Raw genomic sequence first — 23792 nt, 5'->3', positions numbered from 1 at the left:
AACCCAGATTACAGCCAATCTGGGGCACCAAGTGTCTCTTCACTCCTGGCTCTTTTGTTTGAAGGCAGTTGGCATAAAAGAGCCCTGGTAAAGACATTCGTTACAAACAGTAATTAGCTTGATGCGTTACTAAACTAATCCAGTACAACGATGCACGCTGTAATTAGTAAAAAAAGCAAACAAAACTTATAAACGAATGCAACGGCTGAGGACTCTTTAAAAATAACCAATATTACCTTGGAAAGAGTAAATAAAAATAAACCACAACCAAACTGCAGAATAAAAAAGCAGCAAAACTTGTTGTTAACTAACAATTGGAAAGATGAAGGAAACACCATCACTCCAAACAGCGAGCATGGAGGCCACGTGTGACAGAGACCATCAGGACCTTCTTGAAATCAGCATTCTGGGTAATTGTCACTGAAGTCCAACAAAAATTGGCTCGGGAGATGTCAAATCTACTCTCACAATGTTCATAAAATTTGGAGTAGCACCATAGTTTGGGCGATGGATTTGAGTCTACGGCACTCGTGGACCTGAAAGTGAAAGTCAGAGTTCCATTCGATAATCAGATTTAAGTTAATTTTGAAAAGCTGGAACAAAAAAATGTCCACAAATGTAGTTTAAAGGACCTGCTGGGTGTATCCCATCCAGCCCCAAAGACTTATGCATGTCCAGGTGGGGTAGGAGGTTGCTCACCATTCCCTCTCGGATTATGGGGTCTCCATTCTGCTTCCTACACTGTCTTCCTGCTTGGGGGGCTGGGTACCCAGAGAAGAACTGGTCTGACTGTTAACGATGGAGGTAAAGGTTCCTCAGCATTTTCCCCATCCTTTGTCACTGTTTTTCCCCCCATCCAATAAAGGATGGAGATTCTTCTCAGCCTCCTTTTGCTGCTGATATATGAAGCAGAGCCAGATCAAGCTCTGGTTGGGCTTTGGTCCATGCAAGTTTCTCCCTGCATAACTTCATGACACCCTTGCAGTCCTCCTGAGTCGCTGCCTCTTCTTCCAAAAGCTATAAACTCTCCTTTTCCCCCGAGGTCCAGCTAGAGCTCTCTGGTCAGCCAGGCTGGTCTCTTCCCCACGGCCACAAAGGGGTGTCCTGCTCACCTGTAATGTGCTGGCCTTCAGGTGGTTCCTTCCTTCCCTGCAGATCCATTTTCTAGCTTCCTGCACCAGGACAAAGAAATTTAAGATACAGCAATCAGATAAAACAAAATAAATCTATGCAGGAGCTGCACTGCAGGGAAAGCATTCCTGTCTGCTTTCAAGTGCTTGAAAGCCAAACTCAGACCCGAGTATCCCAAACTCTAGTGTTCTTTTGTCCCTTACCCCTGAGCCACATCCCTCATCCCAGCCCCTCCTGCCCCTCTCCCTCTCCTCTTGCCCCTCAGCCCCCACCCCTCACCCTTCTCCCCTCACCCCTCTGCCCTCCCACCCCTTCCCTTTACCCCTTACCCCTGAGCCCCCATCCCTCATCCCATCCCCTCCTGCCCCTCGTCCTTCTCCCCTTGCCCCTCAGCCCTTAACCCTCAACCCTGAGCACCCACCCCCATCCCTCTCCTCTTGCCCCTCAGTCCCCTGTCCCCCATCCCTCTCACCTGTCAGCCCCTTGCCTCCATCCCTCTCCTCTGGCCCCTCATCCCTCTCACCTCTCATCCCTCTGCCCCCCATCTTCTCCTACCCCCATTCCTTGGCACCCCCTGCCCCCCAACTCCTCTACCCTCAGCCCCCCCCGCCCCTCACCCCTCAGTCCCTGTTGCTCGCCCTCACTCCTCACTTCTCACCCCTCACCCCTCACTTCTTACCCTTCACCCCTCATTTCTTACCCCTCACTTCTTACCCCTCACCCCTCAGTCCCTGTTTCTCACCCTCACCCCTCACTCCTTACCCCTCGCGCTCTCCCCTCGCCCCCGGCCCCCCGGCCCCTCTCAGGGGTCTGAGTCCCGCCCCCGGTGCCCCCCCGGTGCCCGATGTCCCCTCAGGCCCCCGGTGCCCGGTTCCCCCCCCCCGGTCTGAGTCACCGCCCCCCCCAGCCCCGCCCCGGCCGCCGAGCGAGCGACCGAACGTGAAAGGCGAGAGAACAGGAGCCGCCACGCCCGGGGCCGCGGCCGGGCTCGCTTAACCCTTCCCGGGCCGCAGGGCTGCCCGGGGCGCGGGGGCACCGGGAACCGAGGGGATGGGGGCTCCGGTGCGGCCTTAAAGAGCATCCAGTTCCGCCTCCTGCCATGGGCAGGGACAGCCCTCTAGGCCAGGCTGCCCGAGCCCCATCCAGCCTGGCCTGGAACCCCTCCAGGATGGGGCAGCCACAGCCTCCCTGGGCAGCCTGGGCCAGGGCCTCCTCACTCTCGTGGTGAAGAATTCTTCCTTATATCAAGTCTAAATCTGCCCCTCTCCAGTTTATACCTGTTCCCCCTCATCCTATCACTCCAAGCCTTGTAGAAAGTCCCTCTCCAGATTTCTTGGAGCCCCTTCAGGCACTGGAAGGTCTCTCTAAGGTCTCCTCAGAGCCTTCTCTTCCCCAGGCTGAACAACCCCAGCTCTCTCAGCCTGTCCTCGGACGGCAGGTTCTCCAGCCCTCGCATCATCCTTGTAGCCTCCTCTGGACTCATTCCCACAGCTCCATCTCCTTCTTATGTTGAGGATTCCAGAGCTGGACACAGTTCTCCAGCTGAGATCTCACCAGAGAGGAAAAGAGGGGCAGAATCCCCTCCCTTGCCCTGCTGTCCACACTGCTTTTGATACAGCCCAGGACACAGCTGGCCTTCTGGGCCCACTCATGTCCAGCTTCTCATCAATCAGCACCCCAAAGTCCTTCTCTGCAGGGCAGCTCTCCATCACATCATCCCCCGTCGTGTACTGAAAGCAGGGATTGCCCCGACCCAGGTGTAGGACCTCACGCTTGGCCTTGTTGAACCTCATGAGGTTCTCACAGCCCCACGTCTCCAGCCTGTCCAGGTCCCTCTGGATGACATCCCATCCTTCCACTGTGGCAACTGCACCACTCAGCTTGGTGTCATCTACAAAGGAGATCAGGGGCACCGGTACAGCTCAACCCCCGTGCCCCGGATCCCAAGGAGATGGGGAGCATCATTGCACGACTTCCCAGGGAGACAGGGAGCACTGGTATGGCCTCAGATCCTCACTGTGCAGCATCCCAGGGGAGCAGGCTGATCTCCTCTGCGTGGCATGCCAGGGAGACAGGGGAGACCGGGGTACAGCCTGATCCCCTCTCACGGGACTCCCAGGAGATAGGGGGTAGGGGTATAGGGCCTCAGATCCCCTCTGCATGGGACCCCCCAAGGAGATGGGAGAGACCAGGGGTACAGCCTGATCCCCTCTGCGTGGGACCCCCAGAGATATGAGTGGCATTAGCATGGCCTCAAATCCTCAGATTCTCGAGGACATGCTTTAGAGGCAGATAAGGATGGTTGAACTCAGTCCCCTAAGAGGTCTTTTCCATCCTGGTGATTCTATGATTGTATAAGATCCCTTCTGCCCAGCACCCCAGGGAGTCGGGGTGGGGGGAAGATTACGGCCCGATCCTGTTTGCACAGCACCCCAGGGGGACGACCTGATCCCCTCTGCCCAGCACCCCAGGGGGACGGGGAATGGTGCCCTTCCCTTCCTCCTGCTGGGAGCCCTGCACCTCGGCTGCCCCTGGTGCCGTGATGCCCTCGCCGGGTGCTCCGGCTGCTCCCTGCTGTCTCCCAGACGGGACCCCCGGGCGTCCCCAGCCCTGGGTGCTGCTGTGCCAGGCTGAGCCCCAGCCCGTGGGCAGCGTCTGTGCCCGCGTGGAGCAGCTCCCAGGCTGCTCTGCTGCCAGGCTGGAGCTGGTCTGACAAGCTCGGGGCAGACGGGAAGGGAGAGGCTGCCTGCGGCTCAGGAATGTGCAGCCCTTATCTCTGGCTCCCCTGCAATCCTGGGCAGGGAATAACTCTCCAGAGTTTGCCTTTCTCTCGCTCTTACTCACCCTCTGTCCTGGGTGGAGCTTGGCTCTCCCTGGCTCTGAGGTGCCTGTGGAACAGGGTGCAGGCACTTCCAGGGGAGCGGAGAGCCAGCAAGCGCGACCCACCACCTGCCCTGGCCTGGAGGTGACCGTGGATCAGGGTGTAGACGCGTCCAGGGGAGTGGAGAGACAGAGAGAGAGACCCACCACCTACCCTGGCTTGGAGGTGACCGTGGATCAAGGTGTAGACGCACCCAGGGCAGCAGAGAGCTGGAGAGCGCGACCCACCACCTGCCCTGGCTCCGAAGTGACTGTGGATCAGGAAACAGGCACATCTAGGGGAGCGGAGAGCTGGAGAGTGTGACCCACCACCTGCCCTGGCTCACCTGAGAAGGTAGGAGACGTGCAGGCAGCTTCCGGGGGACCGGAATGGCGGGCGAGGGCTGGGGAGGTCCCATCCTGCTCCTTGACGTGCTCGGGATCTGGGGCAGGGACATCAGCAGGCGGGAGATGGCTGCTTCGAGGCGGAAGCTCCAGTGGCAGGAGCTCCCAGCCACACTGTGGCTTCCCCATGGCTGAGAGTCCTCTGGAAAGGCTCCAGTTGCAGGAGCTCCCATCCACACCATGGCTTCCCTCCATGGTAGAGGGTCCTCTGGAAAGGCTCTGGTTGCAGGAGCGCCCATCTACACCGTGGCTTCCCCCACAGAGAAAGGAGAGTCCTAGGAGGAGATGGGACAGACAATGCGGGAGGAAGAATGTCTGGTGAGGAAAGAGACTTCGGGTAGCTTGATCAAAACTGCTTAGTGAACGCTCCATCGAGCTTGTGTCCCATCTACCTTGAGAAAGCCCCAAGGAGAGGGTGTTTCCAAAGTCATCCCTGTCTTTGGGAAGAGATTGCGCAGCCTGACTCAGCTCCCCATGATAGAGCCTGAGCTGGCCTCCTCCTGGGACAGGCAGCGCCGTAGGGATGTGGTCAAGAGACTGGGACAAAGAGGACTTCCCTGGTGGTCGCGCTGGGAAGACCGAGGTCTGCAGCGGGCTCAGAGCCAGGACTCGGCTCCTGAGGCCACTGCGCCTCGACTTGCCGTGACCTCGCTCTGCACGCCCGGCTGTGCGGCCGTCTGCCGGCACGACCGGCAAGCAGCGACACAGACGTTCGTGCGCGTACATGCAAAAAACACGGAGAGATGCGTGTGGACACAGGCATGCCCTGGCACACACGCACATCCACTCAGTTTTTCCAAGGGCGTGAGTCTGTCTGACAGAGCTCAGGTGCTGTGTGTGCATGGGGCGGAAGGAGAAAGTCTCCTCTTCCTGTGGCTCCAACTTGAGTCAGGTCAGTAGAGGACAATTATGGCTTTTCTCTGGCCTGGGGACCAAGGTTCCCCATCTTCCAGAACAGTTAGAGGGGAGGAGGCGCTTGTAAAGGGACAGAAGTGCCTGTAGTGTCCTCCTCCCACTAGAAATGTCTTATTCATGGAAGCTGCGATGAGCTCAGCTGTGGTAGAGGCCAAACGTGCATGAGTAACGACGCCGGACAACAAACCGGCCCCAAACCGAGTGGTGACAAAGGCGGCAGCGTGGATCGCTGGTGGCTGGGATCCCTTGGCACGGCCTACGGTGTTTTCACTGCATGAAGAGCCAGGCAGGCAGAAAACATAAAGCCTTCACCCTACACACAACAGAAGGGCTGCAGTTCGAGGACAGAAAGCTTTTTTTTTCATTTTAGCCACACTCCCATTCATCCGAGGGGCTTCAGGGTTGTATTTGAGGAACTAAGGGAGAGTCATGGTTGCTGTCAGTGGAAACAGCAGCACTCCTGAGGCAGAAAAAGTTATGCTTTTTGTGTGGTTGTAGGGAAAACTGCATGTCAAAGGGCGAGCTGAACATGTCTCACACCTCGGTCTGGCTGACTGCCCCGGAGCAGTGTGGTGGCTGAGGACAGACCCCCCTGTGCTCTAGACATAGTTTTTCAGGCCATCACAGCTTTCCAAGCAACTGGAATTCACCTCCAAGCCTTGCAGGATGGGATTTCTTAATATTCTGTGGTTAAACGGAACAGTTTTGGACCACTTATCAGGCCCCGTTTGGGTGGATTTCTGCAGCCCTAATGAGGAAGGGACGTTTCATGAGCACATTTGTAACATCCATGTGGGAAAATAAAAGTCAAGGGCGACGTGCAGTTCTCCAGATTAAACCTTGCATGGCTGGACCTTTCCTTGACGTTCTCTGATTTAGACTTCTGGATAACTGCAACCTAGTGAATAAAAAGCCAAGGAAAGGATTGATTGAAGGAGAGTACGCTTGGCATGAGCGTTGCTTTCATAGATGTGGTGCTTAGGGACATGGTTTAGAGGTTTAGACTTGGCATTGTCAGGTTAATGGTTGGGCTCAATGATCTTTATGGCCTTTTCCAACCTGAAGGATTCTGTGGACCAGAGTAAACAGCCTCAAGTGGCACCAGGGGAGATTCAGATCAGATATTAGGAAGAATTCCTTTACTGAAAGAGTGGTGAAGCATTGGAAGAGGCTGCTCAGGGCAATGGGGGACTCCCCATCCCTGGAGGTATTCAGAAAACACGTAGATGTGGAGTCCCACGGTTTAGTGGACATGGTGATGTTGTGTTGATGGTTGGACTGGATGACCCTAGAAGTCTTTTCCAGCTTTAATGATTCCATCTCTTCAGGGAACTCGCTCTCTGTAAGAGGTCCCGTCAGCACGCAGGGTCGCAATTCGTGTTTCTGTAGCTGTAAACACCAGGTTGTGCCGTGGTGACTCTCTCCAGGTTGGATCCACACAAGCCAATCCACACCTCTGATTGCAGAGGACAGTTACGACCAACACACTGACACGCCGCCTCAGTAACCGCTTCACAAGGGAAACTATGATGTGTAATTTCTCTGCCACTTCTCCCTTCCGCTGGCCTGCAGGAAGATCCCCTGGACATTACGAATGTCCGGCTGTTTTCCTGATTCTCCAGCAAAGATATTCTGTGGGATCCCTGGCACTAACGAGCAGAGGTGAGCAGGAGTCAGGTAGATGTTCTGAGGAGATGACCAGGCTCTGGTTCTCTGAGCTCAGCACGTTTACAGCTCACCTTGGAACCACAAAGAGTTTCTCACACCAGTTCTTAGGAACAGACGAAAACTTATGTAATATGGAAGATAAACGTGTAATCTCTGGAAGGGCAGTGAATGAGCTGATTAAGTTTTAATCGAAGCAATTTCTCATCTGATGACCCTGACATGAGATGAAGTGGAACTCCTGGAGTACAGCAGTCTAACACAACGTTGGTTTTAATGGTGACTAAGATCTGTGTAAGAGCATCTAGAGGAAAGAATGGGGTCCACATTCACTCAGATCACAGAATCATAGAATGATTTGGGTTGGAAGGGACGTTATAGATCATCCAGTTCCATGGGCAGGGACATCTCCCACTAGACTTATGTTGTCACTAGATTTATGGTGATCTCCGGATGCTGGATGTATGACCAAAAAAAAGGCCTGGAGACTGCATACCTGACAGCATAACAATACCAGCAAATTCCATATCTTCATCTCCCAAAGAGAAATTCTAACAGTAACCCAGGCTTTGAGCCTAAAACTGAGAGAATGTGGAGAGTAAGAACACAGAGAGGCATCAGTAACAAATGCAGAAAGAAAAAATGAAACGGCCTAAAATTGTACGGGGGAAGATTTAGGTTAGACATTAGGAAGAAATTCTTCATGATGAAGGTGTTGAGGCACTGGCCTAGGTTGCCCAGGGAAATGGTAGCCACCCCTGGAGGGGTTCAAGGCCAGGCTGGATGGGGCTTGGAGCCCCTGATCCAGTGGGAGGTGTCCCTGCCCATGGCAGGGGTGGGACTGGACGGGCTTTGAGGTCCCTTCTAACCCAAACCATTCCATGATTCTGTGATTCTATGATTTCTATGAAAATTAAGAGGAAAAATAGGTGGGCAAGTGAGAGGCCTTAAATTGAGAGATCCTTTCTCAGTAGGAGTTCATCCTTAGTACAGAACACTGGCACATGTTGGAGTACTTTCTGGAAAGGATGAGTATATCTGTCACTGTTAATGTTCCTGCCTGAGATCTCATCCCAGTCTCCCCTCTTTCAGCTGAAAATCATTTCCCTCGTCCTATCTCTGCACTCCGTCATGAAGAGCCTTCTGCAGCAGATTTATACGACACGAGTTGTTCCTCGATCACACAATGCAGAATTAAACAGGCCTTAAACCATATTCCAGGAGACAGGTCCCTCTCCAAATAGCTTATCTCACACAGCATTTTCTTGAGAGCAAACCAATATTTCCCATGTCGTATTGTCACAATATCTGCTGAAGGAGTTTCACCTTAGGCATCATAGTCTTCTTGTAAAACTGACTCTCCTAGAATAGCAGCAATCTCTTTTCATATCACTGTCTCTATTTCATCAGACCAATTTTTTTAAACAATTGATTTCTAAGCTTCAGGGGTTCTAGACATTTCAGACCTTAGAGCAGCCTTCCAGTAGGGAAAGGGGCTCCAGGAGAGATGGGGAGGGGCTCTTGACCAGGGAGTGCAGGGACAGGATGAGGAGAACAGTTTTGAGCTGAAAGAGGGGAGATTGGGATAAAAACTTAAGGAGAAATACTTCCCTGTGAGGGTGGGGAGGCCGTGGCCCACGTTGACCCCCATCCCTGGAGGGGTTCAAGGCCAGGCTGGATGGGGCTTGGAGTCCCTGATCCAGTGGGAGGTGTCCCTGCTCATGACAGGGGGTGGAACTGGTTGGGCTTGGAGGTCCCTTCCAGCCCAAATCATTCCATGATTCTGTGATTTTGGAAAGCTGAACATTTTTCACAGCCCACCATGAGATAGATGCCAGCGGTCGCTGAGCGTGATGTCAGGGCAGCTGTGGACCATGCGCTCTGGCCTGCTGGGTGAGTGTTTGGAAACTGCTGCTTTACATTTTCCTCTTGGATGTACCACATGCTTCTTTTCTGACCCTCAAAATCGCTTCCATTTCTTGACTAGGGATTGGAAGTCCTACCAACACTGATAGCTCCGAGGGTTTATGGCTGGCTGTGGGGTCCACAGGCAGAAGGGGAGTCTTCTGTTGGTGTCGCCTTCCTTTTCTTGCTGGTACCCAGGGCAATGAGCACACAAGGTGTCCCAGCCCAGCGAACGGTGCCTACACTTGTGCACAAGCACGGGGGCTCGGGCGTTGAGCGCATCTTCCAAGCCCTTTCCAACCAGGGTGACACAGCCGTGGTTCCTCTGCAGCAATTCCCGCTGCTGGTGCGCACGGACGGACCGAGGCCTCGGTTTTGGGAGTGTCCTGAAGCAGAGAAGCAGGTCCAGCCAGGGAAGTGATCATCTGAGAGAGGCAGCCTGGGAACTTGCTGTGCAGGCAGAACACGTCACAACAAGCACTGGAGTCAGCACTGGGAAGGGAGATAGAGCCGGCCTGAGGTGCTGAGACATCATCAGGCAGCAGCAGATGAGAGGGAGGGGAAAACACTGAGCCAGTTTCTTTTTGCTTAGACTGGATAAATACCAGAGTCCATCGCTTTTGATTCACACCTGGCTTGAAGAAGCAAGAAAAAGGCAGGTCCTTTTGTTTTTTTGTTTTAAACTGTAGAGCTTTGTGGCGACCGTCCATTCATCACAGCTGGAACTTGAATTCCACGCTGCTCTTTTGAAAAGAAACGGTTAAATCTATTGAAATGGAATGTAAACAGGGCAGGCAGCAAAGGATGCCCAAGCCAACAGGTCCATAATTGTTCTATTTTCTGCTCTTATGGTTAATCTAGAGGTAAAGGGAGGATTTCATAGAATCATGAAATCATAAAACTATGGAACCATGGAACCATAAAATTATGGAATCATGGAACGGCTTGGGTTGCAAGGGACCACAAAGCCCATACAGGTCCAGCCTCTACCATGGGCAGGGACACCTCCCGCTGGATCAGGGTGCTAGATTTTCACATTCAGCATTTTCATCTGTTGGTTACCTTTCCCTCTTCTGCCTACATTAAGTATTTCCCTATGGTTGAACATTTTCCTCTGTGGAGGGAGTTGTAGGCTGTAATCACGTCAATGCTTGCTCTTCCCAGCATTAAGAAGGTCTGATAGTGTTTGTGAATCACAAAACCTCGTGATAAGAGTCAAAGCTATCAAAGTCACTCCCAGTTACACCAGTTTGGATAGAAGCAGACTTCAGGCCAAGGGAAAGGGAAATTGCAGTGGGAGACTCCCTCAGACAAGCATGGATAATTGCACTCGAATTGCACACTCCTTTCTCTCCTCCTGTTCCTCCCCTGCTAAGGTTTTTTTGGCTGAGGAGGGGAGTGATTGCATCAGTTCTCGCTGTGCAGAGATGCGCTGGCGCAGCCGCCAACCCCAAGTCTTTGGGAAAGCCCAGGCAGACGGGCGGCGGAGACCTTTGCTGCTGAGACACTGAATCCTGCCTCTCATCAGACCATTATATCAGCCTTCATCTCCCACTTGTTAAGTTTTCAACAAGCTCCTTCGTGCTCTCCTTTATCCGCTGCCCCTAAGCATGGGAGGAGTCACTCATAAACACCCACAGTACCTGCCTTCGTTCTCTCCTTCAGCTTCCTCCTGGAAAAAAAAACAACTCTCCCACATTATCATGTTAAAAAGCAAGTTCTAAAGAGCTACTGAACTGAATACTTGTTTCTTTCTGTACCTGTGTTCACCATTGTCCTGTATGCTGTGCTCAGGGGAGGATTTCTTGTGAAGGAACTAAGTTTTGGGTTTGGTTCTCTTATTTGGTGTGGTTCTGATTGTAGCTGGTGTTCCTGGTTCTTCTAAATTTATGGATGTGATTTGATGAAATGACTGCTTAGGACAGCAAAGTACTGGATGAAAAGCCAAGCAATGATAGTAGCCTTCTCGAACACGTGGAGAAAAGACGCTGTGGATCAGTGCTTTTCTTTCCTGACTTCATGAAATACCAGTTCAGAGGGACTGCGAAATCAAAGGACCAGTGAATGGAAAGTACAGCAGGGCTTGTGTGGAGAAGATGGGAGCCAGAGCCGTGCCTTGTGAAATGATGGAATCATAGAATTGTGGAATGGTTTGGGTGGGAAGGGACCTCAAAGCCCACCCAGTTCCATCTCCACTGCAGGAGCAGGGTCACCTCCCACTGGTTCAGGGGCTCCAAGCCCCATCCAACCTGGCCTTGAACCCCTCCGGGGATGGGGCAGCCACCACTTCCCTGGGCGATCTGTTCCAGGGCCTCCCCACCCTCACAGGAGAACATTTCTCCACAAGATCTCATCTCAATCTCCCCTCTTTCACCTCTAAACTGTTCCCCTCGTCCTACCCCTGCACGCCCCAATCAAGAGCCTCTCCCCATCTTTTCTGGGGCCCCTTTCCATACTGGTCTCCCCGGAGCATTCTCTTCTCCAGGCTGGACAACCCAAACTTTCCCAACCTGTCCTCATACATGAGTTGCTCCAGCTCTCAGAATTATCTAGGAAAACTACTTCCAGATTCCTTCAGAGAAGTCCTACAATGTGAGACCTGTTTGCTAACATTGCTATTTCAATGCACAGATGGAAGAGCAGGGGCCATGACCAGCGTGTAGAGCAGAAACCTCTTCTATAAAAGGCCCCATGGATGGAGCAGAGAAAGCAGAGAGGGGAAGAGCAGAAAAGTGCAGATAGAGAGGGCAAAAATGAGCAAATCTTCCAGCCTAAAACACCTGAGGCACTTGTACAGAGGCGATAACATTCCTCCCTGTAATGATATTTAAATATATATTGGAAAGTTCACAAAAAAAAATATCTAATAGCTGTGACTCAACCATTTTATTAAGAAGTTACATCGGCATAAGAACATATGTCAGTGAAATATAAAATCCCCCTGAACTCAGCACTGGTGAGACTGCACCTCGAACTGGGTTCAGTTCTGGGCCCCTCACTGCAAGAAAGACATTGAGGTCCTGGAGCGTGTCCAGAGAAGGGAACGGAGCTGGAGAAGGGGCTGGAGAACAAGGGTTCTGAGGAGCAGCTGAGGGGCGTGGGGCTGTTCAGCCTGGAGAACAGGAGGCTGAGAGGAGACCTCATCACTGTCTGCAACTGCCTGAAAGGCAGGTGGCAGGACAAGAGGGAATAACCTCAAGCTGTGGCATTAATAAAAACTTCTTCACTGAAAGTGTTTTCAGGCACGGGTAGAGGAGCCCAGGGAGGCGGTGGAGTCCCCATTCCTGGAGGGGTTTAAAAGGCAGGGAGATGAGGTGCTCTGGGATGGTTCAGTAGTGGACAGGTAAGGTTGGAGTTGATGATCTCAAAGGTCTTTTCCAACCTATGAAAATGCACCTTATTTCACAAAATAATCTTTTTCCTAACTGGGAAGGGGGTCTTCACCAGGGAGTTCAGGGATAGGATGAGGGGAATGGTTTTCAGCTCAGAGAGGGGGGATTGATATGAGATCTTGTGGAGAAATATTCTCCTGGGAGGGTGGGGAGGCCCTGGCTGAGGTTGCCCAGAGAAGCCGTGGTTGCCGCATCCCTGGAGGGGTTCAAGGCCAGGTTGGATGTGGCTTCACAGAATCACTGGGTTGGAAAAGACCCATAGGATCATCGAGTCCAAACATTCCTATCAACCACTAAACCATGCCCCCATGCGCCTTGCTTGGAGCAACCTGATCCAGTGGGAGGTATCCTTGCCCATAGCAGGGGGTGAACCTGGATGGGTTTTGAGGTCCCTTCCCACAGAAACCATTCCACGATTCTATGATCTTTAACATCAGGTTTTAATTGTATCAATGGGGCCTTAGTTTGCGAAACTGAAAAATTGCCCAACACCAAATCTTTTGTGCAGCGTAAAGCCCTTCTCTGCTGCCTCCGTGATGAAGCTTCCACAGATATATAATAACAGTACTTAGATATTCACACTGCCTCTCGCCCCACTGTGTATTTACTTGAAACCCAGAGGTAATGAAATGAGATCAGGTTTGTCCTGCTCCAATACCTTTATTAGCCCTTTAAAGACTGAAATTCTGTGATTCTCCATCCCTCAAGGTGTTCAGGGCTAAGCTGGCAGGATCCTCACTGCAGAACACCCCCACGAGTGTCTGATGTCCCCACCACTAGTTCAAGGCAGGTTGGATGGCGCTTGGAGCAACCTAATCCCATGGAAGGTGTCCCTGTCCATGGCAGGGAGGTAGAAACGGGTGGGCTTTGAGGTTCCTTCCCACCCAAACTATCCCATGATTCCATGATTTTCCTCACTGAACGGCTGGATAAATGTATCTTGGGTTTTTCATGCTCCTTCCTTCACCCCAGTGACAACATCTGCAGGCAGAATGGGGTGATGAGATGCTGAGTTGCAGCACACAAACCAGACACTCGCTGTATCGTTTGCAGTATTACATCAGGTGGTTTGATAATCCCCTTCACGCACTGTTAATCTTTCAAAAAGCAGCTGTGATCGACACCAGACAACAGCTCCAAATTAAAATAGGCGCTTTAAACTGATAAAGAAGTCTTGTTTCAAAAAATAGAATCATAGAATGGTTTGGGTTAGGAGGAACCTCAAAGCCCATCCAGTTCCACCTCCTGCCCCGGGCAGGGACAACTCCACCTGGATCAGGGGCTCCAAGCCCCATCCAACCAGCCTTGAACAGGTTTGTGTTTAACAGATTTGCTCTAAGTTCTGTGTTATGTTTTGTCTTGTTAATATTTTTATTGATGATAAAAAATCACTTGGGATAAAGCCTTCAGGTACTTGATTATTGAGAAGGTCACTAAAAAATGAAGGTAGTGTATGTATACAGAGACCCTTCATAGAATCACGGAAACTTTAAGGTTGGTAAAGACCTCTGAGATCATGAAATCCAACCATCAACACCCCTTTCCCCCACAGTGCTGCCTGAACCCTGTCCCAATTTGCCATATCGCCACATTTTTTAACCCTTCCAGGGCTGGGGACACCCCTCCTTGCCCTGGGCAGCCTCAGCCAGGGCTTCACTGCTCTTTCCATGAAGGAATCATTCCCAGTCCCTGGCTGAGGTGGTGGCTGCCCCATCCCTGGAGGGGTTCAAGGCCAGGCTGGATGGGGCTTGGAGCAACCAGATCCAGTGGATGGTGTCCTTGCCCATGGCAGGGGGTGGGACTGGGTGGGCTTTGATGTCCCTTATGACCCATGAGAAGCAATCCTACTTCCTAAACCGAGGGGTTTAGTGTCATTTTAGGTGCCATAGGGTATTTAAAAAGCAGAAGATGTGGCACAAACCCTTCAAAAGACTCACACTCTTTTCAGCCAGCAGCTGGAGGCCAGGCATCCCAAGTGACATTAAATGCCTGCACATAGGCACCTGAATTGCTCCCCTGGTTGTAGTTTGTTTACACTTTATTTATATTTAATTTACCCACGGCTGGAGGGCTGGGTGCTGCAGAGAAGTTAGGATTTGTTCCCTTGCTGCCTAATTTGGGTTCTGGATTTTTTCATAGACTCCTGGAATGAATCATGGAATCATAGAATACCAGGTTGGAGGGGACCTTCAAGGATCATCTGGTCCAACCTTTTAAGGTGATCTATAGTTTAAATGAGATGGCTCCACACTCTGTTGAGCTGAGCCTTCGAAGTGTCCAGTGCAGAGGAATCCACTACTTGGAAGGGACTGACTCCTGTCCCTGTACAAGGCATCATAAATGCTGGGAGTCAGTCCCTTCCAACTCAGGTCATTCTGTGATTCTGTGACGTGTGACTGGAGTGAACCTGCTCTCACTGTTGGTTTTTCCTTTCTTGCAGCTCTCCCTCCCCTCATGGCTCGTCGATCCCAAAGTTCCTCCCAGGGGGACAATCCCCTTGACCCCAACTATCTTCCCCCCCATTACAAGGAGTATTACCGCTTGGCTCTGGACGTGCTTACTGAAGAGGGCAAGGAAAGCTACCAGCGCTTCCTGACTGAGGAAGCAGCCCCAGATTTTCTTTGTGACTCAGAGGTGGACCACATCTTACAGAACCTCCAGAAGCCCCAGTACACCCATCAAGAAGGCAGCACGGACAACACAGGTGACAATGACATGGATGGATCCTCTGGGACTTACTGGCCCATGAACTCAGACCTCGCCGTTCCTGAGCTTGACCTGGGCTGGCCAATGGTTTTTGGGTTCAGGGGAACAGAGGTGACAACCCTCGTGCAGCCACCACCCCCGGACAACCCCAGCATCAAGGAGGAGGCTCGCAGGATGATTCGAGCCGCTCAGCAGGTGAGACAGTGAAGAGCCCACCTACAGCAGAGGTAAAATCGTGTGTGTGGCAGATGAATCAGGTCCTCTAATTCCCTAAACTTTGCTCCCAGGACCAGACAGAGGAGAAGGATGATCCAAAATCAACCATTTTCTGCATCAAAGGTAGCTTCTCCTCACTGGTCTCATGGAAAAGAGTAATTCCAAGCTAAAATAAACCAAGAGTTCACAGAACCACAGAACAGGTGGGGCTGAAAGGGACCTCTGGAGACGGTGTGATCCACCACCCAGCTCAACACCAGGTCTATTAGAGGTTAGTTAGGAGATGTGGAAGAACATAGATCTGTTACAGCAAGTCCAGAGGAGGCCACAGAGATGATCCAAGGGCTGGAGAACCTCGCATATGAGGACAAGCTGAGAGAGGTGGGGTTGTTCTGGAGAAGAGAAGGTTCCAGGGAGACCTTAGAGCAGCTTCCAGTATGGAAAGGGGCTCCAGGAAAGATGGGGACAGACTTTTTAGCAAGACTTGTGACAGGACAAGGTGTGTTGGTTTTAAACTAAGCGAGGGCAGATTCAGATTGGATTTTAGGAAGAACTGTTCTCCTGGGAGGGTGGGGAAGCCTTGGCCCAGATAAGTTGCAGATGCCCCATTCCCTGGAGGGGTTCAAGGCTAGGCTGGATGGGACTTGGAGCAACCTGATCCTATCGGAGATGTCCCTGCTGCTGCAGGGTGGTTAGACTGGATGACCTGTAAAGCTCCCTTCCAACTCAAAGCATTCCCTGATTCTATGATCCTAAACACCTCCTCTCAGTGGATTAATGAGTACGGGAAGGCTCGGTGGCAGGGAGGGTCTTCCCTGACCTTCATCTACAGAATACATGCCTTCTTGTTAACAGTGCTGGGGCCCATGGGGTTTAAAGGAGGGGTCCTGGGAAAGAGCAGCCTAGCAGTAAAGGACCTGGGAGTGGTGGTCAACAGTGGCTGAACATGAGCCAGTAGTGGCCCAGGTGGCCGAGAAAGCCAACAGCATCCTGCCTTGGATCAGCCCTGGGGTGGCCAGCAGGAGCAGAGATGGAATCATCCCCATGGACTCAGGTCCTGGGTTCAGTTCTGGGCCCCTCACTCCAAGAAAGACCTGAAGGGGCTGGAGCACCTCCGGAGGAAGGAACAGAGCTGGGAAGGGTCTGGAGTGCAGGGGTTCTGGGGGAGGCTGAGGGACCTGGGGCTGTTTAGCCTGGAGGAGGCTGAGGGGAGACCTCATTGCTCTCCGCAGCTCCTGGAAAGGAGGTGAGAGCTGGTCTCTTCTCCGAAGGAATAGGTGATGGGACAAGAAGAAATGGCCTCAAGTTGTTCCAGGAAAGGTTTGGATTGGACATTGGGAAGAACTCCTTTACTGAAAGAGTGGCAATACCCTGGCAGAAGCTGCCAAGGGAAGCAGTGGAGTCCCCATCCCTGGAGGGGTTCAAAAAGCCTGCAGACTTGGCACTTCAGGATATGGTCTAGTAGGCATAGTGGTGTTGCATTGGTGGTTGGGCTTGATGATGTTGGAGGTCTTTTCCCACCTTAATGATTCCATCATTCTATGATTAGAGAAGAAAGCTGAAATGGAGACAGCGCAGCAGTGGAGCTTTGAACATGAGGTGCTGGGGAAGGTGATCTGTCAGGGCGCGAGTGGGCACAGGGCACTGACATCTTCCTTGCCTCCTTCTCCCAGGTGGTGGCCATAGTGATGGACATTTTCACTGACGTGGATCTGCTCTTCGAGGTGCTGGACGCGGCTGCTCGCAGAGTGCCCGTCTACATCCTGCTGGACGAAATGAACTCCCAGCTTTTCCTCGATACAGCTGCTAAGTGCAAAGTCAACCTTAACTACGTGGAGGTGAGCGAAACAAAGACCTGCCCTGCCCCTGTGTCATGACCCAAGCAGTGTTTGTCCTGGGACACAGAGGGCTGGTGCAGCAGCGAAAAAATGGGATGAGGGAAAATGGACCAGAGCCTGGAGAAGGATGAGTATGCAGAAAGCCCTGGAACAGGCTGCCCAGAGCAGCAGTGGCTGCCCCATCCCTGGAGGGGTTCAAGGCCAGGTTGGATGGGGCTTGAAACAACCTGACCCAGTGGGAGATGGTCCTGCCCATGGCAGGGGTGGAACTGGATGGGCTTTGAGGTCCCTTCCAGCCCAAACCATTCTACGATTCTACAATTGTATGAAATATAAAAATGGTACCAGGATGGAACTTCACAGAGGAAGGAGAAGGCAAAGGGGCAGGGGGCGGGAAGTAACAGCTCCCAGTTGAGTCATTGTCTTCTCTGGTTCACAGTTCCTGAGGGTGAGGACAGTTTCTGGCCCAACCTACTATTGCCGCACAGGGATGTCCTTCAAAGGCCACGTGAAAGAGAAATTCCTCTTGGTGGACTGCATGGTGGTGCTGAGCGGCAACTACAGGTGAGGAGCCTTGCAAAGTCACATCTCCTCTTTTCAGGGAGAGAGACAAGGGTTAGCTGGTCAAGCAGTGCTTCAGTGCTTCCAGTTTTGCTCAGTAAAGGAAATTGAGCACCAATTTTCAGGGAAAACAGAGTTTTGAATGGAAGTAGATGCACCAATTAAAGAAGACCTCAAGCCCAGTCATCAAGCCCAGGTTCCTCCACATCCAGAGTGTAAACAGTCTGTAAACCAGAAACAGTAATTATGTGGTGTTGTGGGTTGACCCCCAGCAGGCAGGGGAGCCCCACACCGATGCTTCCTCACTGCTCCCAGTAGGAGGTGAGAAGGGCAAGTGAGAGAAAACTCATGGGTTCATATAAAGACAGTTCATAGAATCATAGAATCAGTAGGTTGGAAAAGACCTTGGAGATCATCAACTCCAACCGTAGATAACCGTTAAACAGCTAAAGCAAACCTGCATATGCAAGCAAAGTAAGGAATCCACTCATTACTTCCCATTGGCAGGAAGATATCTCCCTGCTTCCTGGAAAGCCAAGCTTTATTTGGGAAGACAAAAGCCACAAGACTGAACCTCTTCCCCTTTCCTGCCCAGAATCACAGATGGCTGAGGTTGGCAGGGATCTCTGGAGGTCTGGTCCAACACCTCTCCTCAAGCAGGGCCACCCATATCCCATTGCCCAGGACTTGTCCAAATGGTTTTGGAATATCTCAGAGTGGGGGACCTAAAGGAACAAGGGGGACAGATGTTTTAGACAGGCCTGTTGAGACGGGACAAGGGAGTAATGGTTTTAAACTAAGGGAGAGTGGATTTAGACTGGATCTAAGGAAGAAATGTTTTACAGTGAGGGTGGTGAAACCCTGGAATAGGTTGCCCAGGGAGGCAGTGGAGGCCCCACCCCTGGAGGTGCTCAAGGCCAGGCTGGATAGGACTTGGAGCACCTTGATCCAGTGGGAAGTGTCCCTGCTCCTGCAGGGAGGTTGGATTAGATGACCTGTAAAGGTCCCTTCCAACCCAAAGCATTCTATGATTCTACAAAGGAGGAAGACTCTACCAATCCGGCCACCAATGCCAGCGCTTGGTCACCTACACAGTCAAGAAGTGTTTCCTTAGGTTCAAATGGAACCTCCCGTGTGTCAGATTGTGCCCCCTGCTCCTAGAACTTCCCCTGGGCACCACTGACCAACCCTAATCCAACAACTACCTTCAAAGCAGAAGAGCTAAAGAGACCAAGGAGTAGGCTTTTACACACGAGGTGTCCCTGGATTAATGACTGTATTAAGGACTATTTCCCCCAGACCTGACACCTGAAGAACAAATTATAGCTTAGAGCGACTTCAAGTCACTGCCCACCACTCGTTAAACCTGACAGCCCCACCAAGTTCCCGTTTGCTGGGTGGCATATTCAGTCTGCACCGTCCCAATCGGGTTAAAAATGTATGTAGGGAAAGGCCATGTGGAAACCCTTGGAAAACCTCATCCTCTGTTGTCCCCTCATCCACACAGGCAGCTTCCTCTTTGTGGAAGGCAATCGGATTGGCTCAGGCATGGCTTGTCCTCGGCAAAACCCTGCTGTCTGATGCCAGTTGTCTTTCTGTTATTCCTGTGCCTGGAAACAGCTTCCAGGAGAAGCTGCTTCGCAGTTTTCCCTCAGCAAAGCTCTGTAGTTCCCTAGTTGATCCTTTTGATCTTTTTAAAAAATGGACACAACATTTTGGTTACAAAATGCAGTTACAACCCAAAGTAACTGCAGGAACGTCTACTTCATGTAAGGATTATCATCAGCTCACTCTCCTCCTGTTGTCACCTCTGGTTGGCTTTTTTAGAACAGAAGTCATTCCCTGCCTTCTAAAATCCCAGATACCACAAACAAACCCTCTGCAAAGATGCAATGCCAAATCACTACATAATAACGAGGCTTGGGAACAACATCAAGAGAATCTTCTTCAGACAAGCAAATGCTTTCAGCTTTTCAGCTGAAAGAGAGGAGATTGAGATGAGATCTTAGGAAGAAATGTTCCCTGGCCCAGGTTGCCCAGGGATGTGGTGGCTGCCCCACTGCTGGAGGTGCTGAAGGCCAGGTTGGATGGGACTTTGAGCAACTGGATCTAGTGGGAGGTGTCAGGGGGTGCAACTGGATAAGCTTTGAGGTCCCTTCCAACCCAAACCATTCCATGATTCTAAGTGGCTTAATGTAAAGTGATACGATCGAATTACTTGATGCTAACACGCTACCATTACTTCTGTTTCTCTTTGTAGCTTTATGTGGTCTTTTGAGAAGATCCACAGAAGCATCGCACACATCTTCCAGGGAGAGCTGGTGGCCAGCTTTGACGAAGAATTCCGAATCCTGTTTGCGCAGTCAGAACCTCTTGTTCCTCCTGCCAACATGCTGGCAAAGGCAGAGAATGCGTTTGCCATGACTCCTTTTGGCAACAACATGCCTTTCTTCCCAAAAAAAGCACCTCTGATGTTCCAGAGGGATGACAATCTCTTCCCCTCCTTTATGGACAGAGTCGATCCGGACAGGTACTTCCTCTCGAACTTCAGGCGGGACGACATGCTGCGCCACACGGTGGAGGGGTCAGCCATGCGGATGTATAAAAAGGTAGAAATGGAGAATTCTCAGCTGGATCCCGTCAGGGGGTTCCTCCGTTCCAAGCAGCTGGAGTTGGATGCCTTCAAGAGACACAGTTTTGCAGAAGGGACGTTTGAAAACTTTGCCTCTTCCAAACAGTACGCCAGGCAGATGTTCATGAACAATATGGACGAATTCAAAATCCAGTCCAGTCACTTTCAGAAGGATCAGTTCTACCAGTACCAATTTGAACATCCCCATCTCCCTGGCAGATCTCAGGGACTCTTTGAGAGAATCCGAGGCGGAAGGCCAGGATTCAATGAGCTGGAAGACTATGGAGAGGGTCCCAGATACCCTGAACTTGAATCCAACTTTCCACAGGAGGGTTTCCCCTTACGGCTGGATTATGTACCTTCAAATTCTTCCAGGGAAGTGAGACACGGCTCTGATCAGCTGAACCCTGCAGGAAACAACCCGATGGGAATGATGTTAAGAAGGCAGAATATAGGACAGAAATTTATTTGCCAGACTTCTCCCACACAGAAGCAAAGCCTGGAACAACGCCTGTTCTTACAAGACAAAGAAGAGGACCAAGACGAGGACAAGAGCACACAGGAAAATAGAACAGGTTTACGCAACTGGAGGATTTCTTCGTACCTTAGCGCATACCAGTCCGAACCAGAAGAAGGTCTTCCAATGCCTATGGAATCAGAGGCATACAATGATGTTCTTGGGGATACCCTCACCAAGCACCCCACTGACCTCGTCCCAGCATTCAAATCCCCGATGTCTTTTAACACCAAGCCACTGGGACTTGAAAGTGCCAAGGAATTTGTGGACCCTGACAGAGCAGGCGAAGAAACCCCCATGATGAAACACGATGCCTTTAGGTCCAGAATAAATCCTTTGATCCAGAGGAGCTCAAGACTCAGGTCCTCTCTGATTTTCAGTGCTGCCAAGTTAGATCAGCCTAACACCACGATAGAAAAGGTTCAGATGATCCAAAAAGAGCAGATGTCCAGTGAGACAACAAAAGACAACGAAACTATAAAGACAGCCACCTCCTCTAAAGTGGCAGAACTTCTGGAGAAGTACAAAGCTGTGGGCAAAGATGCAGAACGTGCCACCGTCACTCACACCAAAGCTGTTTCCAGTTTTCTACAGGAAGAATCACAGAACACAGAGAAGAAATGTACCAAATCCGTTCAATATAAGATTCTGGAGAGCAGAGTGCTAGACACCAAAGACTCCTGCAGCACCTACAGAATGCATGGAGAGGCTGACAGGACATTTGGAATGACCTCATCAAGCCCCCAGCTCGTTGACCCATTGAGCAAAGATCCCCTCGCACATATTGGCACTAAGGTGGACAAACTATCATCTCGGTTTTATCCCATAGAGAATAAACTTGCTCTTCCAGAGAAGGAGAGTCTTATATTTATAGGAGACACTCAGAAACTGAATCTTCCAGACAAGAAGGAAAGAGTGACCTTCAAAGAAGACACTCAAAAAGCGGTCAATACAGAAGTGAAGAAACCACAGATCAGGACAAGTACCACACCAGTCCTTGAAACCTTACCTAGAAGCCAAGGATCTGACAGCTCTCTCAATAAATCCGAGGAAGACTGTTCCAAACAAGAACAAAATCCAATGGAGTTTTTAAGAAAAGGGTCATTACGGCTGAAGCAGCTTCTGAACCCAAAAGGTGAAAGGAAATTGGAGGAGGAACCCACTTCTGAGAGCGGGAAATCCGACAAGCAGGCTATGGTCTTCAAACGACCTTCCATAGGGGACTGTCAGGAGACAATGGAGGAAGAAAAAAGCCATAAATTCCCAACACCAGCTCCTCCCAAAAGCAGCCAGACAACCCAGGGGAGATTCCCTTCATCCACAGCCAACATCCTGTACAGCAGCAACCTCCGCGATGACACCAAGGTGATCTTGGAACAGATCTCTGCCAACAGCCAGAAGAACAGAGCCGAACTGGCCAAGCAGCTGCCATCCACCAGCAACCCTGACCTTTCCAAGTCAACTGCAAGCTTGGACAGGAAAAGCGAGAAGGAGAAAAGCTGCAACATCCACAGGTCAGAGAGTTTTGGGAGCCAGAAGAGAAACCTTCAGCGGCAGCCGTCAGAGGACAGAGACACCCTGCTGAAAAAGATGGAGAACATGCGGAAGGAGAAGCGAGTCTACAGCAGATTTGAGGTCTTCTGCAAAAAGGATGAACACACAAGTCAAAGCGAAGAGGAGTATGACACGGATGCCAAGGACAAGAAGATGGGAAAATTCATGCCAAAAATCCTGGGGACCTTCAAGACAAAAAAATGATCCTAGAAATCCTATTTAATGCCATTTAATCACAGACTGTCAAAGGGGAACAAGGAAGCATCTTCTTTATGATGGTTGGAAGCACCACAGGCAATGCTCTTTGTGGTGAGTGGAAATGTGTTCAGCGTTAGACTCCTACAGCATGATCTGCCCAGTAAATAATGTGGTTTCAGGCAACCTCGTCACGCTGTGTTCCAAATAAAATGATTAAATTGCCAAGATACTTAAAACAAATAAAGTAAGAGTCTCCTTGTGTTACACTCAGGGAATGTTTTCATCAGGCAAAATAATTTCACTTTCAGAGGAATAAAAAAATAGAAAATCAATACTTGTGCTCAGTCCAGGAAGGAAAAAATTCACACAGACACACCTGGAAAAAATTAGCAGGACCAGGGAAGCGATTGCATCCCTGGAATCAGCACTGGTGAGGCCACACCTCAAATCCTGGGTTCAGTTCCGGGCCCTTTCATTCCAAGAAGGACATTGAAGGGCTGGAGCACGTTCAGAGAAGGGAACGGAGCTGGGGAAGGGGCTGGAGAACAAGGGTTATACGGAACAGCTGAGGGACCTGGGGCTGTTCAGCCAGAAGAAGAGGAGGCTGAGGGGAGATCTCATCACTGTCTACAACTGCCTGAAGGGAGGTTGTAGAGAGGTGGATGCTGATCTCTCCTCCCAGGCGACAGGCGATAGGAAATTGCCTCAAGTTGCCCCAGGGTGGGTTCAGAATGGACATCAGGGAAATCTGCTTCGCTGAAAGGGTTCTCAGGCACTGACAGAGGCTGCCCAGGGAGGTAGTGGGAGTCACCATCCCTGGAGTTGTTTAAAAGATGAGCAGATGAGGTGCTCAGGGATGGTTCCGTAGTGGACAGGTATAGTTGGACTCAATGATCTCAAAGGTCTTTTCCAACCCAACAATTCTATGATTCTGTGAAAGTATTTTAAACCCAGTTGTTTCTCAGGTACAGACATCTTTTCCTTGTATTTAATGATCAATCAAAAATGTGAGGCACCTTTTGGAAGGTTACAGGAGAAAAAATTACTGTAAACGACTTCTTTTGCCCTTCCCTGTGGCCGTGGTCTCATCTAAGAGTTCAGGCTCAGCTTTCATATTTACCATTTTCTCAACTTCTTGGTTCTGATTTGCTCTTGGTTTCTTTTCTCTATATCCAGTTTAACCTTTTCCTGGTGCAACTTGAGGTCATTTTCTCTCATCCCATCACTTGTTCTTTGGTTGAGGAGACCAGCACCCACTTCACTCAAACCTCCTTTCAGGCAGCTGTAGAGAGCAATGA

General features: G+C 50.9%; 1 protein-coding gene and 1 long non-coding RNA gene across 3 annotated transcripts; one reads left to right on the top strand and one right to left on the bottom strand.

The window, feature by feature from the left end:
- Window positions 1–280: 280 nt before the first annotated feature.
- On the bottom strand, window positions 281–1313 carry LOC138734453 (uncharacterized). The gene is made up of 2 exons (XR_011339577.1): window positions 1113–1313; window positions 281–789 (listed from the first exon to the last, which is right to left on the bottom strand). It is a non-coding gene; the product is annotated as an uncharacterized lncRNA (long non-coding RNA).
- Window positions 1314–3822: 2509 nt separating this feature from the next.
- FAM83H (family with sequence similarity 83 member H) lies at window positions 3823–22825 on the top strand. 2 transcript variants are annotated; one of them, XM_069882078.1, is made up of 5 exons: window positions 3823–4345; window positions 14713–15173; window positions 16868–17032; window positions 17472–17596; window positions 19854–22824. In XM_069882078.1, the coding sequence occupies exons 2-5, from the start codon at window positions 14727–14729 to the stop codon at window positions 22498–22500; spliced, it is 3384 nt and encodes a 1127-aa protein (XP_069738179.1). In that variant the 5' UTR covers window positions 3823–4345; window positions 14713–14726; the 3' UTR covers window positions 22501–22824. The 2 variants fall into 2 exon arrangements, with proteins under 2 accessions (XP_069738179.1, XP_069738180.1); XM_069882079.1 differs by lacking the exon at window positions 3823–4345 and having other exon boundaries at window positions 14715–15173; window positions 19854–22825.
- Window positions 22826–23792: the final 967 nt, after the last annotated feature.

This window comes from Phaenicophaeus curvirostris, unplaced genomic scaffold (assembly GCF_032191515.1).
Source record: "Phaenicophaeus curvirostris isolate KB17595 unplaced genomic scaffold, BPBGC_Pcur_1.0 scaffold_75, whole genome shotgun sequence".
Classification (NCBI taxonomy): domain Eukaryota; kingdom Metazoa; phylum Chordata; class Aves; order Cuculiformes; family Cuculidae; genus Phaenicophaeus; species Phaenicophaeus curvirostris.
Note: the sequence above shows the minus strand (reverse complement) of the source record. Positions and strands in the feature narration are given on the sequence as shown.

Excerpts from the sequence above, each read along its gene's own strand:
- FAM83H (XM_069882079.1), top strand. The coding sequence starts at position 14,727 with ATGGCTCGTCGATCCCAAAGTTCCTCCCAGGGGGACAATCCCCTTGAC. Across the intron at positions 15,174-16,867 it reads TGATTCGAGCCGCTCAGCAG|GTGGTGGCCATAGTGATGGA; the intron begins GTGAGACAGTGA and ends TCCTTCTCCCAG. Across the intron at positions 17,033-17,471 it reads TCAACCTTAACTACGTGGAG|TTCCTGAGGGTGAGGACAGT; the intron begins GTGAGCGAAACA and ends TCTGGTTCACAG.